Raw genomic sequence first — 23,334 nt, 5'->3', positions numbered from 1 at the left:
TCCAATTTCCAACATGAAGTCATGACAAAAGTATGGAGTTTACGCTACTTGTGCTGTTTCTAAACTTCCATGTTCCAGTGCAATGGATTTTATAAATATAACAGCCAATGCACCTCTTTTCACTTTCCTTGTGGCTGCCGCTCCCTGGACAAAATCACCCTCTATGAGTCCACGACAAATGAAAAAATGTTGGAGTCAGAAATGAACCAGACCAGTACCCATAAACTTAAACAATAAATATAGGTATATAATGACACTGTGGAAGTCAAAAGAAGAAAAGAAAATCTCAGCATTAACAGTTCAGTGTGTTTATGTGAATTTTATTTCAAAGCAATGACATGAATATGGGTGTTCTATATAATCACAGTGCCATATATCCTCCCTCACCTTGCGTGGGTCTATATACTGCCCACTTAAATTTCTCCATTGCCAGCAATTGCATCCCTTTACTTTCAATTTGACCTGCACCCACATACGCACTGTCCCCCACTTTCCACACTGCTACAGCTTTACGAACTTGGGACCAACTCAGTCTCCCTACCAGCCCGCAGCATTCAGTCACCATGAGCCGCAAGGGCTGTAGCAGGTCTTTGCATGTAACAAACTCAGATCTCAGTACGTGCTGTCTTGTGCTCCACATAAGTTAAAATAATTCCCTCTAGCTGAGAAGTTTGCAATCAATAAATGTTCATTAGCAGTATAAAAACTAGGAATTCTTATCCTTGTAAAAGATGACTATTAGCTTAAGGTTTACAGTCCCTTAGCAGTATAAAAAACTATGTAAGGGACCTGTGTGAGCTGGAGCTATAAAGGTCCTTTATCAGGATAGGAGCTAGCTCTCTCACTGTGAGCAGGATAGTTCCTATCCCTGTAAGAGGACCTGATCACTATGGAGCAATAGGTCCTTTATCAGGACAGGAGCTAGCTCTCTCAGTGTGAGCAGGATAGGAGCTAGCTCTCACACACACAGCAAGCAATTTCCTATCCTCAGAAAGGACAGGGTCCTTCTATTGCCAGTCCCATGTTGGTGGATCACGTGACATACACTGTATGGCCATCAGCAACCCCTGACACTAGACACCCCCCCCCCACCCCCTAGGTGGGCGTGGTTCTCCGCTATCCAATCAGCGGCGCGGAGCTGCAGCAGTGCCTGTAATAGAGCTAGGCTCCGTCTCCGCTGATGTCACTGGTCTGCGACGCCGAGTGGCCTATCTCCATGGCAACCAATATCCATCCCCTTCCTTTTGCTAAACCGAGGGAACGCCGCCTGTTACGTCATATGACTGAGACGTCCTGTGATCCCCATAGCAAATAGCCCTCTCTGACGGCAGGTAAGATAGATTTATACCTGGAGCAAGGAGGTTACATCCGAAACCCACCCGAAATAGTCACTGCCGAGAGAGCTGGAGCCCACCTTATCCTCTCACTGCCCCCCCCCCCCCTCCCCGAGAGAGCTGGAGCCCACCTTATCCTCTCACTGCCCCCCCCCCCCTCCCCGAGAGAGCTGGAGCCCACCTTATCCTCTCACTGCCCCCCCCTCCCCGAGAGAGCTGGAGCCCACCTTATCCTCTCACTGCCCCCCCAGAGAGCTAGAGCCCACCTTATCCTCTCACTGCCCCCCCCCCGAGAGAGCTAGAGCCCACCTTATCCTCTCACTGCCCCCCCCAGAGAGTTAGAGCCCACCTTATCCTCTCACTGTCCCCCCAGAGAGCTAGAGCCCACCTTATCCTCTCACTGCCCCCCCCGAGAGCTAGAGCCCACCTTATCCTGTCATTGCCCCCCCCCGAGAGCTAAAACCCACCTTATCCTCTCACTGCCCCCCCCCCCGAGAGCTAGAGCCCACCTTATCCTCTCACTGCCCCCCCCCGAGAGCTAGAGCCCACCTTATCCTCTCACTGTCCCCCCCAGAGAGCTAGAGCCCACCTTATCCTCTCACTGTCCCCCCCAGAGAGCTAGAGCCCACCTTATCCTCTCACTGCCCCCCCCGAGAGCTAGAGCCCACCTTATCCTGTCATTGCCCCCCCCCCCCCCGAGAGCTAGAGCCCACCTTATCCTCTCACTGCCCCCCCCCCCCCCAGAGCTAGAGCCCACCTTATCCTGTCATTGCTCCCCCGAGAGAGCTGGAGCCCACCTTATCCTCTCACTGCCCCCCACCCCCCCACTCCCCCGAGAGAGCTATAGCCCACCTTATCCTCTCACTGCCCCCCCCCCCCCGAGAGAGCTAGAGCCCACCTTATCCTCTAGCTGCCCCCCCCGAGAGAGCTAGAGACCACCTTATCCTCTAGCTGCCCCCCCGAGAGAGCTAGAGACCACCTTATCCTCTCACTGTCCCCCCAGAGAGCTAGAGCCCACCTTATCCTCTCACTGTCCCCCCAGAGAGCTAGAGCCCACCTTATCCTCTCACTGTCCCCCCAGAGAGCTAGAGCCCACCTTATCCTCTCACTGCCCCCCCCGAGAGCTTGAGCCCACCTTATCCTCTCACTGCCCCCCCGAGAGCTAGAGCCCACCTTATCCTGTCATTGCCCCCCCGAGAGAGCTGGAGCCCACCTTATCCTCTCACTGCCCCCCCCCACCCCCCCGAGAGAGCTAGAGCGCTAGAGCCCACCTTATCCTCTCACTGCCCCCCCGAGAGAGCTAGAGCCCACCTTATCCTCTCACTGCCCCCCCGAGAGAGCTAGAGCCCACCTTATCCTCTCACTGCCCCCCCGAGAGAGCTAGAGCCCACCTTATCCTCTAGCTGCCCCCCCCGAGAGAGCTAGAGACCACCTTATCCTCTCATTGCCCCACCTGAGAGAGCTAGAGCCCAGATAATCCTGTCACTGCCCCCCGAGTGCTAGAGCCCACCTTATCCTGTCACTGCCCACCCCCCCGAGAGATAGAGCCCACCTTATCCTGTCACTGCCCCCCCTTCCCCCTGAGAGCTGGAGCCCACCTTATCCTGTCACTGCCACCCCCCCCCCGAGAGCTAGTGCCCACCTTATCCTGTCACTGCCCCCTCCCGAGAGCTAGAGCCCACCTTATCCTGTCACTGCCCCCCCCCCCGAGAGCTAGAGCCCACCTTATCCTGTCATTGCCCCCCCCCGAGAGCTAGAGACCACATTATCCTGTCACTGCCCCCCCCCGAGAGCTAGAGACCACCTTATCCTGTCATTGCGCCCTCCCCCCCGTGAGCTAGAGCCCACCTTATCCTGTCACTGCCCCCCCGCCCGAGAGGTAGAGCCCACCTTATCCTGTCACTGTCCCCCTGTGTGTGAGAGCTAGAGCCCACCTTATCCTGTCACTGCCCCCCCTCCCGAGAGCTAGAGCCCACCTTATCCTGTCACTGCCCCCCCTCTCGAGAGCTAGAGCCCACCTTATCCTGTCACTGCCTGAGGTCTTTTTTCAGTAAACATTGAGTTTTGTTTGGATGGCAAAAGCTGCATATAAATTCACTTGCTTTTTTCAAGTGAAGCTATTGAAATCTGGACTGTTTGCCCACTGGCAGTGTTAGCTAGCTAATATATGGCAAGCGTACACCCACCCATGACTTCCCATCCATCAGCAGGAAATTGTGTGAAGTGTTCTTGCCTCCACCAGTAGTCTACAACTGGAGTGGGCGGAGTAACTAGGTGGAGTAGCTTGAGTAACTGTGGAAAGGTTGGAGTGTGGTTCACTCACTCTACAGCAAGGGCAGAGAAGAGCTTTCAAATCCCTCGGACATTCCACCAACTGCCAACAGGAACTAATAGATTTCAAATAGGGCAGAGAAGAGCTTTCAAATCTTTCAAATCCCTCGGACATTCCACCAACTGCCAACAGGAACTAATAGATTTCAAATAGGGCAGAGAAGAGCTTTCAAATCTTTCAAATCCCTTGAACATTCCACCAACTGCCAACAGGAACTAATAGATTTCAAATAGGGCAGAGAAGAACTTTCAAATCTTTCAAATCCCTCGAACATTCCACCAACTGCCAACAGGAACTAATAGATTTCAAATAGGGCAGAGAAGAGCTTTCAAATCTTTCAAATCCCTCGGACATTCCACCAACTGCCAACAGGAACTAATAGATTTCAAATAGGGCAGAGAAGAGCTTTCAAATCTTTCAAATCCCTCGAACATTCCACCAACTGCCAACAGGAACTAATAGATTTCAAATAGGGCAGAGAAGAGCGGTTAAAAACAAACTGCTCACTTCACTGGCGGTTGCCATCTTCAAACGGTCGTATTATAAATCCTACAGCGAAGAGCTTTATATTGTGAGAATCCCAGTATAGTATGTCTCTGAAATATTAACAATGAAGGCACATTTGCAGTCTAGAAATGGCCCTTCAAATTTGAGCGGGCTAGAGTGGAGTTTCAATGAATGTCAATGGACGGCGTGAGTTTCAAACAAATGGTCTTATTGTGAAAACTATCAGGACTATTGCTTAGCCGTGGACATTTTTAGTGACAGCAGGGATAGCTGAACATTTTTATATACAATTTGTGTAGGTGGGCTTAGAAATCATGTCCTGATTTTTCAGCTTTTGTCAGCTCCCACTCTAGTTTTGCCATTCATTCCTATGGGACCAATTTTGCCACAAAAATGACGATATTCTGACGATATTCTGTGAACCATTCGGCGAAACGTTCCACAAAGTAATAGCAATCCAGTCGGGAACAATCCGCACGTTTCGGTATATTTCTGTCTATGTAGTGTAAAAACTGTGGGAGGAGTTAGGGTGGTAATTTTGGCTATAATAAGAATAATATATATGTGAGATAATATTAAGTGGTCTTGCTATGCAAGAACACTTAAATATCGAGGCATGAACCTCCCTTGAATTAATGTCCACTTCCCCAGTTGGCTCCTGGGGACTCCTCAAGCCACTAGCTACCACCCCACTTATTTCATCCCTAACAAATGACAAACAAACATTCATAATAAAAGAAATAATTAAACATAAAAATGCATACGAAGCACAAACAAATTCAAACTGGTTACAGAGCAAGTCTAATGAGAGGCGAGCCTCTTAGAGCCCTCTGCCTGGTTTGCTTCCATGGCTCAAATATGATGAGCTGCTATTCATTAATCATTGTTATACAATCTTTTCTTAGGTTAAACATTCCATCAGGGTCCATACCTAATCATATGATTGTCTGTACCTACCATGAGCAAAGACCGGGGTCACATGACCGAAAAAATCTTGCTTCTCACCCTGGAGATTATACGCCTGCTGACTGGAGAGGTAAGGGATTCTGCAAAATGTAATTTAATCCTGAATGACAAGGACTAGAAGTAGGAATCCCCATAAGGGATGCAGGACTATTTCCTCACATTTCCTTATTTTCCCGAAAGGCTTGTGCTCCAGATCCAGATGTATTTTTTTTTTTTATCTAATAGCAAGATATAATGTGTGCCGGGATTCTTGGTCCACCATAACACTTAGGGATTTTAGCCCTTCTGAGAAACTCAAACTGGGGAGAATAATACTAAACTTCTAGTTTTTAATTTAAAAGTTCTACATTATTATGTTATTGTTTTTTTTTTTTTTTTTTATAATTCTTTATTTTTCCGTGCTCGGTTGTACAGATAAATAACAACTGACATCTTTCAAGCATGTAACTGTAGCTGTGACATTTGTTTTAACGTCGTTGTGATTAGTAGGGTGTTTTTGAGATGTGTTTGGTAGGCACATTGTTTTTTTATGGTCATGTTGGGTGCCATGCCCAGGGCTAGCAAAATGTTAGCAAGTAGAATGTTGGTGCGTGTTGCGCTCCCGGGATACTACAGGATTAAGGTTACAGGTGTGCTCTTTTAGTTTCAGGAGGGTATAATGCTGCATTGAAGCTTGCCCATTTGTGTTATCAGGTTGGTCTTTGCGTAGGCAATGCCAGGGTGTGTGCGATTAGTGGGTTTTATGAGCGACGGGAGCTTCAGGTGTGTGTGAGCTGTGGTTGGTGCGGTGTTGCAGTGGTGGTCCGGCATGCCTAAGGGTGACCCTGTCCTATGGGGACAGCGGTAGGGGGGGGGGGGTGTTTCGGACGCCATTCGTCTCTGGACAGCCTGATGGATATAGGCCCGTTACTTGCTGGGCTGGAGGGGTGTGTGTGTAGAGATCATAAAATAAAAATAAAAAAACAAATATAAAATTTAAACACAAACACAAAACGGAACATTATGCAACTGAATAAGAGTCTGTAGCCTCTTCTTTGGTAGGGATAAAAGTCTTGATATACAGTTCAGACATGGTGACTAGTTAGCCGTAGGGCTGAACTAAGGTTATCTCAGTGCCTGTCGTGGGTCAGGTATTCGAGGGCTGCAGGCTCGTCCTCGCTTGTCCGGTTGAAGTGCTAGCCGTTTGGTCCCAGGTTGCGTCTTGGCCGTCTTCTGTAGTGCCGTGTGGCCCCGGTTGGAGTCCTAGGGCGGTCAGGAAGGCCAGAGCTCCCGTCAGGGAGGTGAGGTTGTGAGCGTTCCCTTCGTGGTGGACGAGTAGGGAGCCGGTGTTGCCCCGTCTGTATGGTATGTTTGCTTTACGTAGGGTGGTCGTCACCGCACCAAAGGTTTTACGTCTGAGTAGTGTGGCTCTGGTGAGATCTTGAAAAAACAAAAGTTTTGCATCCTCAAATTCTAGTGGCGTTTTGCCCTTCAGGGCAGTCATTATTTGAATCTTGTCATGTATGGTGACACAGCGTAAGATGACGTCCCTGGGGGTATCTTGTGTAATGCTGACAGAGCTTGTTACACGATATATACCGTGCAGAGTGATTTTCTTTGCTACTGAGTGTGGCAGGATCGTTGTCAAGAGGCGTCGCGTATAGTGCGGCAGTTCTTCAGTGGTGATGGTGTTGGGTATGCCGCGGATTTTTATGTGTGTTCGCCGCTGTCTGTCTTCGAGGGACATTATTTGGGCTGCTACTACTTGCTGTTCTGTGTGTAGCTGTTGAAGTGAGTTTTTCAGGATGGACATATTTTTTGAAGGAGTGGTGACTGGGTGAGGATCTAACGGAGGAGGGAAGCGAGTTCCACAGGAACGGTACAGCCCTCAAGAAATCTTGAAGGCGAGCATCAGAGGTGGGAGTACAGACAGACGATAGACGTAAGTCTTCAGCAGATCGTAAGGGCCTAGACGGGACATAGTTGTGTATAAGGGAGGATAGATAGGTGGGAGCAGCATTATGTAGAGATTTTAAAGCAAGAACCAGAATTTTAAATTGAGCCGTATATCCTACAGGAAGCCGATATAGGGACTGACAGAAGGGTGAGGCGTGGGAGGTGCGGGCGGATAGGAAGATGAGCCTCGCCCCCGCATTCATTATGGACTGTAATGGCGCAAGTTGGGAGCATGTAAGACCACTGAGAAGCGGATTACAGTAGTCAAGTCGAGAAAGGACAGTGGAATGGACCAGCACCTTAGTTGCATCTGGCGTTAAGTAGGGGCGGATGCGCACAGTGTTTTTGAGATGGAAATGACAGGATTTAGCGATAGACTGAACATGAGGCTTAAAGGAGAGGTCGGAGTCAAAGAGAACACCTAGGCAGCGAGCCTGCGTGGTGGAGCTGATGGTAGCACCGTTGACTTGGAGGGAGGGAGACACAGGAGTAACAACACTTGAGGGAGGAAAGACCAGAAGTTCAGTTTTGGGCAAGTTTAGTTTAAGAAAGTGGGCAGCCATCCAGTTAGAAATAGCAGAGAGGCAGTCAGAGACATTAGTCAAGAGGGACGGGGAGAGATCAGGAGAGGACTGGTAGATTTGCGTGTCATCTGCATAGAAATGATATTGGAAGTCAAAGGAGCTAATGAGTTTACCAAGGGAGGCAGTATAGATGGAGAGCAGTAGGGGACCAAGGACTGAACCTTGTGGGACCCCAACAGAGAGGTGTTGGGGAGAAGAAGCAGAGCCAGAGAAAAAACACTGAAAGAGTGCTGGGAGAGGTAGGAGGTGCACCAGGAGAGAGCAATATCTTGTAGACCGATATTGCGGAGGATGAGAAGAAGCTGTTGATGATCAACAGTGTCAAAAGCCGCAGACAGGTCAAGGAGAAGTAGGATAGAGTAGTGACCACGAGATTTTGCAGCGAGTAGATCATTGGATACTTTGGTCAGTGCCGTTTCCCCAGAGTGCTTAGCGCGGAAACCAAACTGAAGCGGGTCTAGCAGAGAGTTGGACTCAAGGAAGTCTGTCAATCTCGCATACACAACTCTTTCAATGATCTTGGATACAAAAGGCAGTAGCGAGATAGGACGGTAGTTGGATGGGGAGTTAGGGTCAAGGTTGGTCTTCTTTAGAATTGGGGTTACAGTTGCATGTTTGAAGGGCGATGGAAATATACCAGAGGAGAGAGAGAGATTGAGAATTTTAGTGAGAGGTGGAGAAAGAGAAGAAGACAGAGTACGGATGAGATGCAAGAGAATTGGATCTAGGGAGCAGGTGGTGGGGCGGGAGGACTGGAGCAGAGCAGAAACCTCTTACATGGTTTTCAAACTCAATTAAAATAGATGGTTTTTATTTTTTGGATGGCATTGTGTCTCAGGGCTCTTTTGATCACTAAAAACAATCTCGGACACCTGTGATAATTAGATTGCCAGGTGAGCCCAATTTAAGGAAAAACTACTAAAGGAGGGGGTTCCACATTATTAAGCAGAGCGCCATTTTCATGCAATATGGGGAAGAAAAAGGACCTCTCTTCTGCAGAAAAGAGTGAAATAGTTCAATGCCTTGGACAAGGTATGAAAACATTAGATATTTCACGAAAACTTAAGCGTGATCATTGCACTATTAAGATATTTGTGGCTGATTCAGAGCACAAACGGGTTTGTGCAGATAAAGGCACATTGAGGACGATTTCTGCCAAATCCATGCATCGGATCAAGAGAGCAGCTGCTAAAATACCATTACATAGCAGCAAACAGACATTTGAAGCTGCTGGTGCCTCTGGAGTCCCACGGACATCAAGGTGTAGTCCTCCAGAGTCTTGCAACTGTGCATAAACCTTCTATTCGGCCACCACTAACCAATGCTCACAAGCAGAAACGGCTGCATTGGGCAGAAAAATACATGAAGACTAATTTTCAAGCAGTCCTGTTCACTGAGTGCCGTGCAACCCTGGATGGTCCAGATGGATGAAGTAGTGGATGGTTGGTGGACGGCCACCCTGTTCCAACAAGGCTGCGACATCAGCAAGGCGGTGGTGGAGTCTTGTTTTGGGCTGGAATCATGGAAAGAGAGCTGGTCGGCCCCTTTAGGGTCCCCAAAGGTGTAAAGATGAGCTCTGCAAAGTATGTGGAGTTTCTGACTGACCACTTTCTTCCCTGGTACAGAAGGAAGAACTATGCTTTCTGTAATAAAATAATCTTCATGCATGACAATCAATGGCTGCTATGGGGATAAAAGGAGAGAAAGTCATGGTGTGGCCTCCATCCTCCCCTGACCTCAATCCTATTGAGAACCTTTGGAACATCCTCAAGCAAAAGATCTAGGAGGGTGGGAGGCAGTTTACATCCAAACAGCAGCTCTGGGAGGCTATTCTGACATCTTGCAAACAAATTCAAGCAGAAACTGTCCAAAACCTCACAAGTTCAATGGATGCAAGACTTGTGAAGCTGCTATCAAATAAGGGGTCCTATGTTAAAATGTAACGTGACCTGTTAAAATGTTTAAAACGTTAACATGTTGTTATACGCTTGATTGAAATAGCTTTTGATTTCAGTCAATATGCTGCAAACACAACAAATGACAATTTCCAGTTCTTTAACCTATAAAGTGTTTTGAAACTTACTGTGCGTAATAATTTGGAACAGTGCATTGTAAGTTTATGTTTAAACAAAATACTGTTATCATTAGGAGGTTTGTTCAATACAATTTGAATTGTACTCCTAATAGTTGATAACATGAGAATTATGCTGACTGTTATTTACATCAATTATTTAGGTAAATGAGAAAAATATCATTTGCATAATAATTTGGAACAGGGTGTAATATTATCTTGAATCAGAGTATTTGTCAGCCGGTTTAGAGAATTTAAAAGCAGTAGAGGAATATAGCACCTTACCATATACCGGGCTCATCAGGGTACGCTCCTGACGAGACACCTGCGTGTTGTCCTCTAGAAAACCGTTGTTTTCTGTAAAACAAAATGCATTCATGAATTTGTAGCCTGTAAAAGTTTCATGCAATTTAGTTTACTTATCCTTACATTTCGCATACAGATTCTGTTTCAGTTGAAAGAGCTACAAGATAACCCAGATATGGGATTGAATGTGATTAGGATTTGTATTGCACAAGAACTTTTACGGGTCAATCGGACACATTCATTCCCTCTTTAAAATCACTGTGGTTATAGTGTTTAGAAGGGACCCTGGTGGAAGTAGTTATGATGCTTGGATTGTCCCTTCTAATAAAACTTGGACTGTATCCTTTTATGTCCTTATTCAGGATTACATAATTGTGAGGAAAACATCAGAGCATGGCACAGATGACAATGTCCCCTCCTTGGTGGTGCCTCCATCTTATTCCTACGGCACAGATAACGACCTAAAGATCATGGATCTTGCAAACATGATCATTCAACTTCTGAGTGAAGAGGTGAGCATGTTTACACAGTACTAGAGTCTAATAAACCAAGACAACTGTCTGGAATTGGACATTATGTTGTGTTTTATAGGTTTCTTCAAAGTTTCATATTCTTCGTGTCCAGTTATCGCTGGAGGAAGAGAAGCACACACAAAGTACAGGTTAGTTCTCTGCACATACCCTCTGTTAACACTGACACAGACTGTGACACTTACTGTATATTAACATCTCACATAGGGCAGTGATATACACACCCACTGACATACACTGTGACACTTACTGTATATTAACATCTCACATAGGGCAGTGATATACACACCCACACACTGTGACACAGAACTACTGAGACACTTACTGTATATTAATATCTTACACACAGTGTGCGGGCAGTGATATACACACCCACTGACATACAATGTGACACTTACTGTATATTAACATCTCCCATAGGGCAGTGATATATACACACACACACACACACACACACACACACACACACACACACACACACTGTGACACAGAATTACTGAGACACTTACTGTATATTAATATCTTACTCCCAGTGTGCGGGCAGTGATATACACACCCAATTCTAACACACACTGTGACACAGAACCACTGAGACACTTATATATTACACATAGCAGTGGGTGTGTATACCACTGCCTGCACACTGTGTGTAAGATATTAATATACAGTAAGTGTCTCAGTGGTTCTGTGTCACAGTGTGTGTTAGCAGTGGGTGTGTATATCACTGCCCGCACACTAACACACACTGTGACACATAACTACTGAGACACTTACTGTATATTAATATCTTACACACAGTGTGCAGGCAGTGATATACACACCCTCTGCTAACACACTGACACACACTGTGACACAGAACTACTGAGACACTTACTGTATATTTATATCTTACACACAGTGTGCAGGCAGTGATATACACACCCTCTGCTAACACACTGACACACACTGTGACACAGAACTACTGAGACACTTACTGTATATTAATATCTTACACATAGTGTGCAGGCAGTGATATACACACCCTCTGCTAACACACTGACACACACTGTGACACAGAACTACTGAGACACTTACTGTATATTAATATCTTACACATAGTGTGCAGGCAGTGATATACACACCCACTGCTAACACACTGACACACACTGTGACACAGAACCACTGAGACACTTACTGTATATTAATATCTTACACACAGTGTGCAGGCAGTGATATACACACCCTCTGCTAACACACTGACACACACTGTGACAGAGAACTACTGAGACACTTACTGTATATTAATATCTTACACACAGTGTGCAGGCAGTGATATACACACCCTCTGCTAACACACTGACACACACTGTGACACAGAACTACTGAGACACTTACTGTGTATAAATATCTTGCAGACAGTGATATACACACCCTCTGCTAACACACTGACACACACTGTGACACAGAACTACCGAGACACTTACTGTATATTAATATCTTACACACAGGGTGCAGGCAGTGATATACACACCCTCTGCTAACACACTGACACACACTGTGACACAGAACTACCGAGACACTTACTGTATATTAATATCTTACACACAGTGTGCAGGCAGTGATATACACACCCTCTGCTAACACACTGACACACACTGTAACACAGAACTACTGAGACACTTACTGTATATTAATATCTTACACACAGTGTGCAGGCAGTGATATACACACCCTCTGCTAACACACTGACACACACTGTGACAGAGAACTACTGAGACACTTACTGTATATTAATATCTTACACACAGTGTGCAGGCAGTGATATACACACCCTCTGCTAACACACTGACACACACTGTGACACAGAACCACTGAGACACTTACTGTATATTAATATCTTACACACAGTGTGCAGGCAGTGATATACACACCCACTGCTAACACACTGACACACACACTGTGACACAGAACTACTGAGACTTACTGTATATTAATATCTTACACACAGTGTGCAGGCAGTGATATACACACCCTCTGCTAACACACTGACACACACTGTGACACAGAACCACTGAGACACTTACTGTATATTAATATCTTACACACAGTGTGCAGGCAGTGATATACACACCCACTGCTAACACACTGACACACACACTGTGACACAGAACTACTGAGACTTACTGTATATTAATATCTTACACACAGTGTGCAGACAGTGATATACACACCCTCTGCTGACACACACTGTGACACAGAACTACGGAGACACTTACTGTATGTTAATATCTTACACACAGTGTGCAGGCAGTGATATACACACCCTTTGTATATATGCGCAGTGTCTGTTCTCTGTTGGTCTCTTGCAGCTGGATCCAGCAGTAGATCAGATACAGAGGGAGATTACACTGTCCATTGTTCTCATGATTCTGTTAAGGAAGAGGATGAATTCACGCTGGATTTTAAGGTTTGCATTTGTCACATTTTTCCAGCACATGTCTCTGCTTTATTTTTAACATTGTTCTCTGAGAAGTGAGAAGACTTATTTAAAGGAACACTATAGGGTCAGGAACACAAACATTTATTCCTCACCCTATAGTGTTAAAACCACAATTTAAATATAGTAAAATCTTATTTTTATTCAAGTCTACACCTGCTGGCTCTGCCCCTGATCTGCCTGCTTGGCTAACATCATCAGAAGTGATTCTCTGAGCCATAGGAAAGTAATGGATTGGCTGAGCTTGTCAAGGAGACAGATCAGGGGCCGAGCCAGCACAAGTCAAACACAGCCATGGCCAATCGGCATCTCCTCATAGAAATGCATTGAATCAATGGATCTCTATTAGGAACGTTCACTGTGCAGCACTGCCACAGGAAGCACCTCTAGTAGCCATCTAAAGAGTGGGCTGTGAAGGTATCCCTAGGCTGTAATGTAAACACTGCATTTTCTCTGAAAAGACAGTGTTTACTGCAAAAAGCCTGAAGGGAATAATTCTACTTACAAATACAATAAGCTGTAGTTGTTCTCATGACTATAGTGTCCCTTTTAATATCTTTTATATAAATGGATAGTTAAAGGGACAATTTAGGCACCAAAACAAGTTTTGCTGAATGAAGCAGTTTTATTGTGTAAAGGATTTTTATGTATTTACCTGTGTGCCTTCGGTTATGCCTTCTCCCTGCAGTGTAAATTCGTGTAATAAGTTTGTTTCTTTTATGTAAGTTGAGCAATGTATTCGTTACTGAACAGAGACCACCCTGGGTAGCAATCAGAACTTAGAACGTTGAGAAAAACGCAACTTAATTGCTCCTAGGTGGCCGCCATTCGGCATACGAACACGTGACGAGAACAAAGGATGGCGGCCATCTTAAATCTCACGAATGAGGTCAGCGGGACTTACGCATGAATTGCCTGGAACTGTTTTCGGCCTGGCAATTCCACGAACACCCGGTCACCATGGAAGTCCCGGCTGACTACCTTCCACTTCACGAATCAAACCGGCATTCGGGAGATGGAATCTACCGAACAAGGGGAGCATTTCTATATAACCAACTGCAACGTTCGTATGGAAGTTTTCGTGTAATTAGGCGCGAACGGAGACAGGCTCTTGCTACTGATTTCATGGAACTGTAAAGCGGATACCACCACATAGCGAGCCGATCAAGCTTCCACACGATGCGACACGGAAACTACTGAACGGAAATTTGTGAGATTTGGATATGTGACTCCCAGTATCTTCAGCTACCCAGGGAAGTATATTATAATTGTATGTGTTATGGAAAGTACTTTTCTGAAAATGTTGAAATTTGTAAAGGTTCTGGCCAGCATATAATTGAGTTTAGTATGTTGCTGAAACTCCATTATCTAGCCTGGCCCAGAGGAGGAGTCTGTTACTGTTTAAATTGAATGCCTGTTGCTTCCAGTAAATCAGTCTTGTTCCACCATTAAGCTTTGGCTTATGTGTGGATTATTTGGCGATACCAGCGATATTTATTCCTGTGGATTATTGGGAATATTCTTTTATGGGGAAAAAAAGGAATATTGGACGGTGATACAAACTACTACCGTCACAACTGGTTGGCAGCAGCGGGATTTTCTTTTTTCCCTGCACCAAGATTCCAAGCAGACACTGGGGACAGTGAGTGGAAGGCTGGTACACCCTGCTGAAACGGAACACATTAAAAGAACTTTTGGAAGTTCGTGGAAGGATTGCTAGCAACAAAACCAAGCGCGTCATTATTGCTGAGTTAATGGAGCTAGACCGAGAGAACTTGGTTGCAGCAACACCAACCATTCAAGAGATGGAGACACCGGCGATTCGGGAGAATGAATCGCCAGCCAACAAGGAGATTCGGGAGAGGTTAGCATGGTTCGGTCCGAACGCATCGGCTGACATTGTATCGGAAGAGGCGAAACAGAAGAGGGAAATAGATTTGCAAGTGAAGCTGGCGGAGGTCCAGCGGGCAGCAGCAAGCTCCCCAACCAGCGAGCACAGCACAGCAGACACAAGGAAAATTCCTTTCAGTGCCTTTAAATCTTTTAATGAGAAGGAATGCGAGCGACAGTTATCTGGCGGATTTTGAGTGACAGTGCAACCTGCACAAAGTAGCTGTGGAAGAATGGGTTTTGATATTGGCGGGGAAGTTGTCAGGCAAAGCTGGCTCCTTATGCAGTAACTCCGGAGTCATACCATCAAAAGTTCAGAGACTCACGCAAAACAGACAAGGATTCCTATGCAGAATGGGCCTGCCAGTTATACCTGTCTGCATCCAATTGGGTCAACAGTAGCCAAGCTATCACCGCGGATGACATCCTACAACTAATACTCCTGGAACAGTTCTACGACCACATCCAGGCAGATATTAAAGACTGGGTGAGCGACCGCAAACCACTTTCTTTACCAGAGGCTGCCAAGTTGGCAGGTGAGTATGCGGATACTCTAAAGACCACACGGGTCCAACCTCCTCGACCAGCGGTACCGTCAAACCCACCAGTGACCAGGTACCAACCCTCGCTACCCACGAAAGGCTGACAACGAACAACGTTGCTTTCATCGTAAACAACTGGGTCACATCAAGAACAATTGCCCAATGGACGCCGCCGCCAGGTCCAATTGGACTCTGCCTGGTTTTCATCAACCCTCGGCAACCGCCCATTGTGTGGATTATCCAGTATCATCTAACTGGGACGCCAAGGAGCTGAGTCAGGAAGAACCCTTGGGCACTCTATATGAAGCACTCCTGGTCCAATCCACCATAACTGACAATAGGCAACGCCATTGTCAGCTAGTAATGGTTAACGGAAAGACAGCACGGGGCCTGAGAGACAGTGGCGCTACCATCACCCTGGTTCAACGGCATCTTATTGATAATTCCGATTGCTGTGAGAGTGGCAGGGGGGGCAGTGTATCGGATTCTTACAGCGCAAGCTGGGGCTGGCAATGTTCAAGTGGGCGTGATGAAAGAGTTACCCTCCGAAGTCGTCTGGGGAAATGATCTTGGCCCTTTGACTTCAGCTTTTGCATCGACACCACAACACGAGGCTCACGCAGTAACCACCAGAGCACAAAGTCGCGCTGCCGAGAGCCATCCACCTCCTACAGAGACCCAGGTAAGCCAATTTGACCTACCCCTGACTGTAGCGCCCCTTCCCTGGGATACCCCGGAGGATTTTGGGAGGGAAGTAGCCGGAGACCCCTCCCTCAGAAAGTACAGGGAAAAGGCTAGGAGAGAACGGGGAGGGTTAGAAAAGGAGCAGTTTGTCTGGGAAAAGGGCCGGTTATACAGGCTCACCAAGACACGGGTCAATGCACCCGGGCCCCAGCAAAAACGCCAGCTGGTAGTTCCACGGAAATACCGCCGGGAGTTATTGAGGATTGGGCACGATGTCCCTTTAGCCGGACACATGGGAATACAAAGGACCTTACATAGGGTAACCCAGAACTTCTTTTGGCCTGCGGTATCTGATGACGTCAGAGCGTATTGCCAGACATGCGAGGCATGCCAAAGAATAGGTAAGAAAGGAGATCACCCGAAGGCTAAACTAGTTTCTATGCCAATCATAGAAGAACCTTTCACGAGGGTAGCCGTAGACCTCATAGGACCCCTGGCCCAGCCTAGCCGCTCCGGTAAGCGCTATATCCTTACCGTGGTGGATTACGCTACTCGTTACCCCGAAGCTGTGGCCCTTTCTAATATCCAGGCTGAGACAGTGAATATCTTGATATTCACTCGAGTAGGATTCCCCAAAGAGGTTTTATCCGACCAGAGTACGCAGTTCACCGCCGAGGTACCTCCACAGATCTGGAAAGTCTGCGGAGTTAAATCCCTGACTAGTTCCCCATACCACCCCCAGACCAATGGCCTGTGTGAACGCTTTAACAGGACACTGAAGCAAATGCTGAAGTCGTTCACAGGGGCCTATAAAGATTGGGAGCGATTCTTGCCATACCTCCTCTTCGCATACCGGGAGGTGCCACAGCAATCAACCGGGTTCTCACCCTTTGAACTACTGTATGGAAGGCGGGTAAGGGGGCCACTAGATCTTATCAAGGACCTCTGGGAAGGGCAGACCGAGATAAAGGGGACCCCGATTGTGCCATACGTGCTGGAGCTGCGGGACCGCATGGGAAAATTGGCACAGACTGTACAGGAAAATCTCCAGGCGGCCCAGCAGCACCAGAAAGTGTGGTACGACCGACTGGCTCGGTACCGAAGCTTTCAGATCGGACAAAAAGTCATGGTGCTAAGACCGGTCCGAACTGACCAGCTCCAGGCTGCCTGGCAGGGCCCCTATAAGGTTATAGGGCAGGTGTGCGATACCACTTACACCATAGCCAGCTGCGAGGATGAAGATGTGAAACGAACGTTTCACATCAACATGCTTAAAGCGTACCACGAGAGGGCAGAGGAGGTGACCGCCATGTGTGCTCCAGCTGGAGAGGACACAGAGGCTTTGCCCCTACCCGACTTACTGGGCAATAACGGAGAGACAAGGCAGATAGAGAAAGTGCAGTTAGGAGAACAGCTGGAACCCCAAGAGAGGGCACAGGCTGTACGCTTACTAGAAGCCAAGCAGGCCACGTTCTCCCAGGAGCCCGGGTATACCCCACTAGCCGTCCATAAAGTAGAGACCCCAGGGCAGGCACCCCTAAGGCAACCCCCCTACCGTATTCCCGAAGCTGTCCGAGAAGGGATGCGGAAGGAAATTGACGAAATGCTTTGATTAGGGGTAATAGAGCATTCAGACAGTCCTTGGGCCTCACCGGTAGTCTTAGTACCAAAAAAGGACGGGACAACATGCTTTTGTGTAGATTACCGGAGGCTCAATGACAAGACGGTCACAGACGCCTATCCGATGCCACGGATGGATGAACTACTTGACCGGATTTCTGCAGGGAAGTATCTGATCACAATAGACCTATGTAAGGGATATTGGCAGATACCCCTAGCAGAAGATGCAGTACCCAAGTCAGCCTTCATCACCCCTTTCGGCCTATACCAATTTCGGGTTATGCCGTTCGGGATGAAGAACGCTCTGGACACCTTACAACGGATGGAAGACCACTTGTTGGAAGGTCTCCAGGACTACGCGTGTGCCTACCTGGATGATATCGCAATATATAGCGAAACCTGGGAGGCACACCTAGAACACATAGGGACAGTATTAGATAGGATCAGGGGGGCCGGTTTAACCTTGAAACCAGGCAAGTGTCACATTGGCATGACAGAGGTACAATATTTGGGCCACTGAGTTGGGTGTGGTAAGCAACGGCCAGAGCTGGCTAAGATCGAGGCTGTTGCTGATTGGCCCACTCTCCGTACCAAGACACAAGTCATGGCCTTTGTGACGGTACAATCCGTTACTCCGTCAAGCATTCCCTTCTTCCCATAAAGTAACATCAGCAAGTAATCCACAGAGTAATAAACTGCTGGTATCGCCAAATAATCCACACATGAGCCAAGGCTTAATGCTGGAACAAGACTGATTTACTGGCACACAGAACTCACAATTTATGCAGCATAAAACTCCTCCTCTGTGCCAGGCTAGATAATTGAGTTTTACCAATATACATAGCTCAACTATCTGCTGGCCAGAACATTTACAGTTTAACATACTTTTTACCTAACATTCATAATTCTAAAACCATACATCACATTCACATAAAAATTACATATTCACAATCAATCCATTCAGGGGAACAGCATATTAAAAAATGGCATGAATCAGACCAGGGGTTCAAAAGTTAGTAAAAGTATATTTTGGTCCCTGGCTGGCAGCATGGCAAACTGGTTTAAACAGGTTTTACAGAGGCCTCTATCCTGGAGACAAAGGGGAAAGTAATCCAATTATCCAGGGCTAGAGGCAGACTCCATTAACCACATGGTTACAAAAAGACATAAAACACTTTAAAATACATAAAGTCCCCTTTTACACATAACACACAGACATTTCACATATCCCCAGATAGCTGGGATCTGAACGCACAAAACTACCGAATAGCGCTCAGATCCTATTCACACAGTTCAATTGTCATGGAGCTAAAGTCTTTCCCATAGTCTTTCATTATATGAATAGGCTCCATGGCATAGCTATCTGGGGGTATCACCGCTCACACAGGGCAAGTACCGAATGGCCCCACTGTGTTTAAAGGGCCAGAATGAGTGACATGCACTCTGTTAGGGCTGAATACTGTTTTTAAAGGGCCCAATTTCCCAGGGCCATAGTCCAAAGGCCAGGCTTCTCCAATGCAATGTGGCGAGATTGCTCTCGTCACAGCCTTCTTGGGAACAGCCGGCTATTACAGACGCTTTGTCCCGGACTATAGCGCCCTGGTTAAACCCCTGACAGACTTGACCAAAAAGAAGTTACACTGACAAGTCCTGTGGTCCCCGGAGTGTGAGGTGGCTTTCCAAGCGTTAAAGAATGCTCTTGTTAATGCTCCAGTGTTAGCTACCCCAGATCCTAACAAAAGATTTATTGTCCACACAGACTCTTCAATGTTTGGACTGGGGGCAGTATTAAGCCAGATCGGAGAGGACGGAGGAGAGCACCCGGTAGCCTACTTGAGTCGAAAGCTGTTGCCAAGGGAGGTCAGTTATGCGACTATTGAAAAAGAGTGCCTGCCGTTGCTATGGGCTCTCAAAAAACTCGCCCCCTATCTCTATGGCCGTGCTTTTCACCCTTATCACCGACCACAATCCATTGGTCTGGCTCAACCGGGTCTCAGGGGACAATGCTCGTTTGCTGCGCTGGAGCCTTGCTTTACAACCTTATGATTTTACCATCCATTATTGACCAGGCAAGCAAAACGGAAATGCAGATGGACTGTCACGCCAAACTGACCTGATATCGGACTAAAACTTTGAATTTCCCGACAACCCTCCTGAACCAGGAAAGGTCCAACCGGGTCTGTCGGAGCAGGGAGAAAAAGGGGGACCATTGTAAAGGATTTTTATGTATTTATCTGTGTGCCTTCGGTTATGCTTTCTCCCTGCAGTGTAAATTCGTGTAATAAGTTTGTTTCCTTTATGTATGTTGAGCAATGTATTCGTTACTGAACAGAGACCACCCTGGGTAGCAATCAGAACTTAGAACGTTGAGAAAAACGCAACTTAATTGCTCCTAGGTGGCCGCCATTCGGCATACGAACACGTGACGAGAACAAAGGATGGCGGTCATCTTAAATCTCACAAATGCGGTCAGCGGGACTTACGCATGAATTGCCTGGAACTGTTTTCGGCTTGGCAATTCCACGAACACCCGGTCACCATGGAATCCCGGCTGACTACCTTCCACTTCACGAATCAAACCGGCATTCGGGAGATGGAATCTACCGAACAAGGGGAGCATTTCTATATAACCAACTGCAACACGATGCGACACGGAAACTACCAAACGGAAATTCATGAGATTTGGATATGTGACTCCCAGTATCCTCCGCTACCCAGGGATGTAAATATTATAATTGTATGTGTTATGGAAAGTACTTTTCTGAAAATGTTGAAAATTTTAATGTTTCTGGCCAGCAGATAATTGTGTTTAGTATGTTGCTGAAACTCAATTATCTAGCCTGGCCCAGAGGAGGAGTCTGTTACTGTTTAAATTGAATGCCTGTTGCTTCCAGTAAATCAGTCTTGTTCCAGCATTAAGCTTTGGCTCACGTGTGGATTATTTGGCGATACCAGCGATATTTATTCCTGTGGATTATTGGGAATATTCTTTTATGGGGAAAAAGGGAATATTGGACGGTGATACAAACTACTACCGTCACATATTGTATAGATCCATACCCCTGCAGTCTCACTGACATATTCTCTGCCATTTTTGTGGAGCTGCAAGGCAGGTAAGATCACATGATGGATGTCAATACAATGTAACTGTGGTCACAGAAACAGCACAGAGTTTTCTAGACAGAATTGATTAGACAGATTACGTCAAGGCGACAGTCTTATAATAAATACAATATAAATTGCAGACATTACTGTGATGTAATAATGTGGGTAAGCAGGTTGAAATCGTTTTTTAGAAAGATTATATCACATTCAGAAAATGGCTGAACTCTCCTAAATATGTCGGGTACATTTTTAATAGATCTCTTTGGGATTGATGATGACGACTTATGGCTAAGATGACACACAACAAAAGATATTTTATTTAAATTGTTTCTTATTTGATCCATGTCAATTATAAATAGATGGGGTATGGTAGGGGAGATGAGACTGTGTGTCGTTTTTAATTTTCATTTCAGTTTGTGATCTTTCCCAGTCTCCTATTGCATTGCCAGTGATAATTATGAATCCCTAATTGCTCTGGTATTATATACAGCTCTTCCAGAGTCCAGTGCATGTACTCAGTTTGTAGTCTGTTGCATTAGATACTGATAAATACTGCATTCTTGTAAATCATGTGGTCCTTATTACTGTTTGATCCTGTATCATAGATGTTACGAGGAGATGCACTTTTTAACTTGCAGTGTAAGGAGGAACCAAATCCTACAGAGATCAGCCCAGGTGAGGCACACTGAGACACTTACTGTATATTAATGTCTTACACATAGTGTGCAGGCAGTGATATACACACCCTCTGCCAAGACACTGAGACACTTACTGTATATAGAAACATAGAATGTGATGGCAGATAAGAACCATTCGGCCCATCTAGTCTGCCCAATTTTCTAAATACTTTAATTAGTCCCTGGCCTTATCTTATCTTATGCCTATCCCACGCATGCTTAAACTCATTTACTGTGTTAACCTCTACCACTTCAGCTGGAAGGCTATTCCATGCATCCACTACCCTCTCAGTAAAGTAATACTTCCTGATATTAATTTTAAAGATTATTAATATCTTACACACAGTGTGCAGGCAGTGATATACACACCCTTTGTATACATGCGCAGTGTCTGTTCTCTGTTTGTCTCTTGCAGCTGGATCCAATAGTAGATCAGATACAGAGGGAGATTACACTGTTCATTGTTCTCATGATTCTGTTAAGGAAGAGGATGAATTCACGCTGGATTTTAAGGTTTGCATTTGTCAGATTTGTCCAGCACATGTCTCTGCTTCATTTTTTTTTTATAAATTCTTTATTTTGAAAGATTTTGTTGTTTGGGGTTGGGGTACAGAAAAGAAAACTTGGGGATGCATAATTAGTACCTGTTTCACAGAGCAGGTATGTTTTAACATGACAATTTATCAAGCTTAACAGTTTTACATGTCTGTAACAGTTTGTTTCATACATTATTTGCAGTGGTCGTTCTTGTTGTTCAAAATACAATACAATTGTTTATAGAGATAGTTTTTGGGCGTTTGTTCATTGGCCCAGTGTTACAGATGTGTTTCGTATCGTCGTTTCCTTGTCTAATGGTTGGGGTGGGGTACAAAAAGAAAAGAAGAAGGGGGGGGGATTGGATATCCTAATATTTTGTCCTTTTGTCTTTGCTCTGATGTCGTATCCTCTTACTGATTTGTGGGTCGGGTTTGTCTGGCATCTGGTGTGTGTGTGAGTTTGTGGGGGATTAGCTTAGGCAATTTGGTTGTAGCACTTCTCTGTAGTGTCTGTGGGTTTTGGAGGGATTGGGTTGGGGGGTGTGAGTCTGATGTTTGCTTGTCGCTGCGTCTGTGGTGGGTTTTTGTAGCCTTTTGGAAGGTTGTGCGTGTAGTCGTATGTGGTGACGGTTGATCGTGTGTGTGGGTGTTGGTTCTTGTTGGAGTTTCGTTTCGAGGTGTTTTGAGGTGTCATTGTGTGTCCTGTGGGATGGGTCTTTTTGTGTTGATCTCCCCTGGTTAGTGGGAGGGTGTTTGTTGTGTAGTGGTCCTCCTCGTAAGTCCACTTTCTCTTCCTTTCTTATGTGTGGGCTCGGTGTGAGTGCGCCCTTGGTTAATGTCTTTGCGGTTTCGGGTGTAGGTCTTTATCAATTAAGCGCTCTCCGTAGAGGGGTTTTGTGGGTTTTGTGAGTGGTGGGTTGGGTTGTGTTTTGAAGGTGGTGGTGGGTGTGTGTGTTTCGCCAGCGGGTGGGGATTGTTCCCTTCTTATTTCTTATGGCAGGGTTGGGAATTCATAGAACCAGGGGTCCCAGATCTTGTTGTGGTGTTTTGTAGTGTCATGGATTAAAGCGGACATTTCGTCCATTTTTATAGTGTCTTTGATTTTCCGCTTAATTGTGTCCATTGTTGGGGTATCTGGGCTACCCCATTTTTCTGCGATTGCTCTTCTGGTGGCCAGAGCTATTTTGGCGATGAGTTTGTTCTGGGCCCGTGGTGTGTCTGCCAGGGGTTTGGACAGGA

General features: G+C 46.2%; 1 protein-coding gene across 2 annotated transcripts in view; it reads left to right on the top strand.

Moving 5' to 3' along the window:
• The first annotated feature begins 1,243 nt into the window (after nt 1-1,243).
• Nucleotides 1,244-23,334, top strand: part of LOC134572705 (histone-lysine N-methyltransferase PRDM9-like) — a 34,794-nt gene continuing 12,703 nt past the window's right edge. The window contains exons 1-7 of one of the 2 annotated variants that reach the window (XM_063431821.1): nt 1,244-1,331; nt 5,079-5,209; nt 10,398-10,547; nt 10,627-10,696; nt 12,914-13,011; nt 21,488-21,557; nt 21,975-22,072. In XM_063431821.1, coding sequence (XP_063287891.1) covers nt 5,132-5,209; nt 10,398-10,547; nt 10,627-10,696; nt 12,914-13,011; nt 21,488-21,557; nt 21,975-22,072 — 564 coding nt within the window. In that variant the 5' untranslated portion in view covers nt 1,244-1,331; nt 5,079-5,131. The remainder of the gene's footprint in view (nt 1,332-5,078; nt 5,210-10,397; nt 10,548-10,626; nt 10,697-12,913; nt 13,012-21,487; nt 21,558-21,974; nt 22,073-23,334) is intronic. The other variant, XM_063431829.1, reaches the window with a different exon arrangement.

This window comes from Pelobates fuscus, chromosome 1, assembly GCF_036172605.1.
Source record: "Pelobates fuscus isolate aPelFus1 chromosome 1, aPelFus1.pri, whole genome shotgun sequence".
Lineage (NCBI taxonomy): Eukaryota > Metazoa > Chordata > Amphibia > Anura > Pelobatidae > Pelobates > Pelobates fuscus.
Note: the sequence above shows the minus strand (reverse complement) of the source record. Positions and strands in the feature narration are given on the sequence as shown.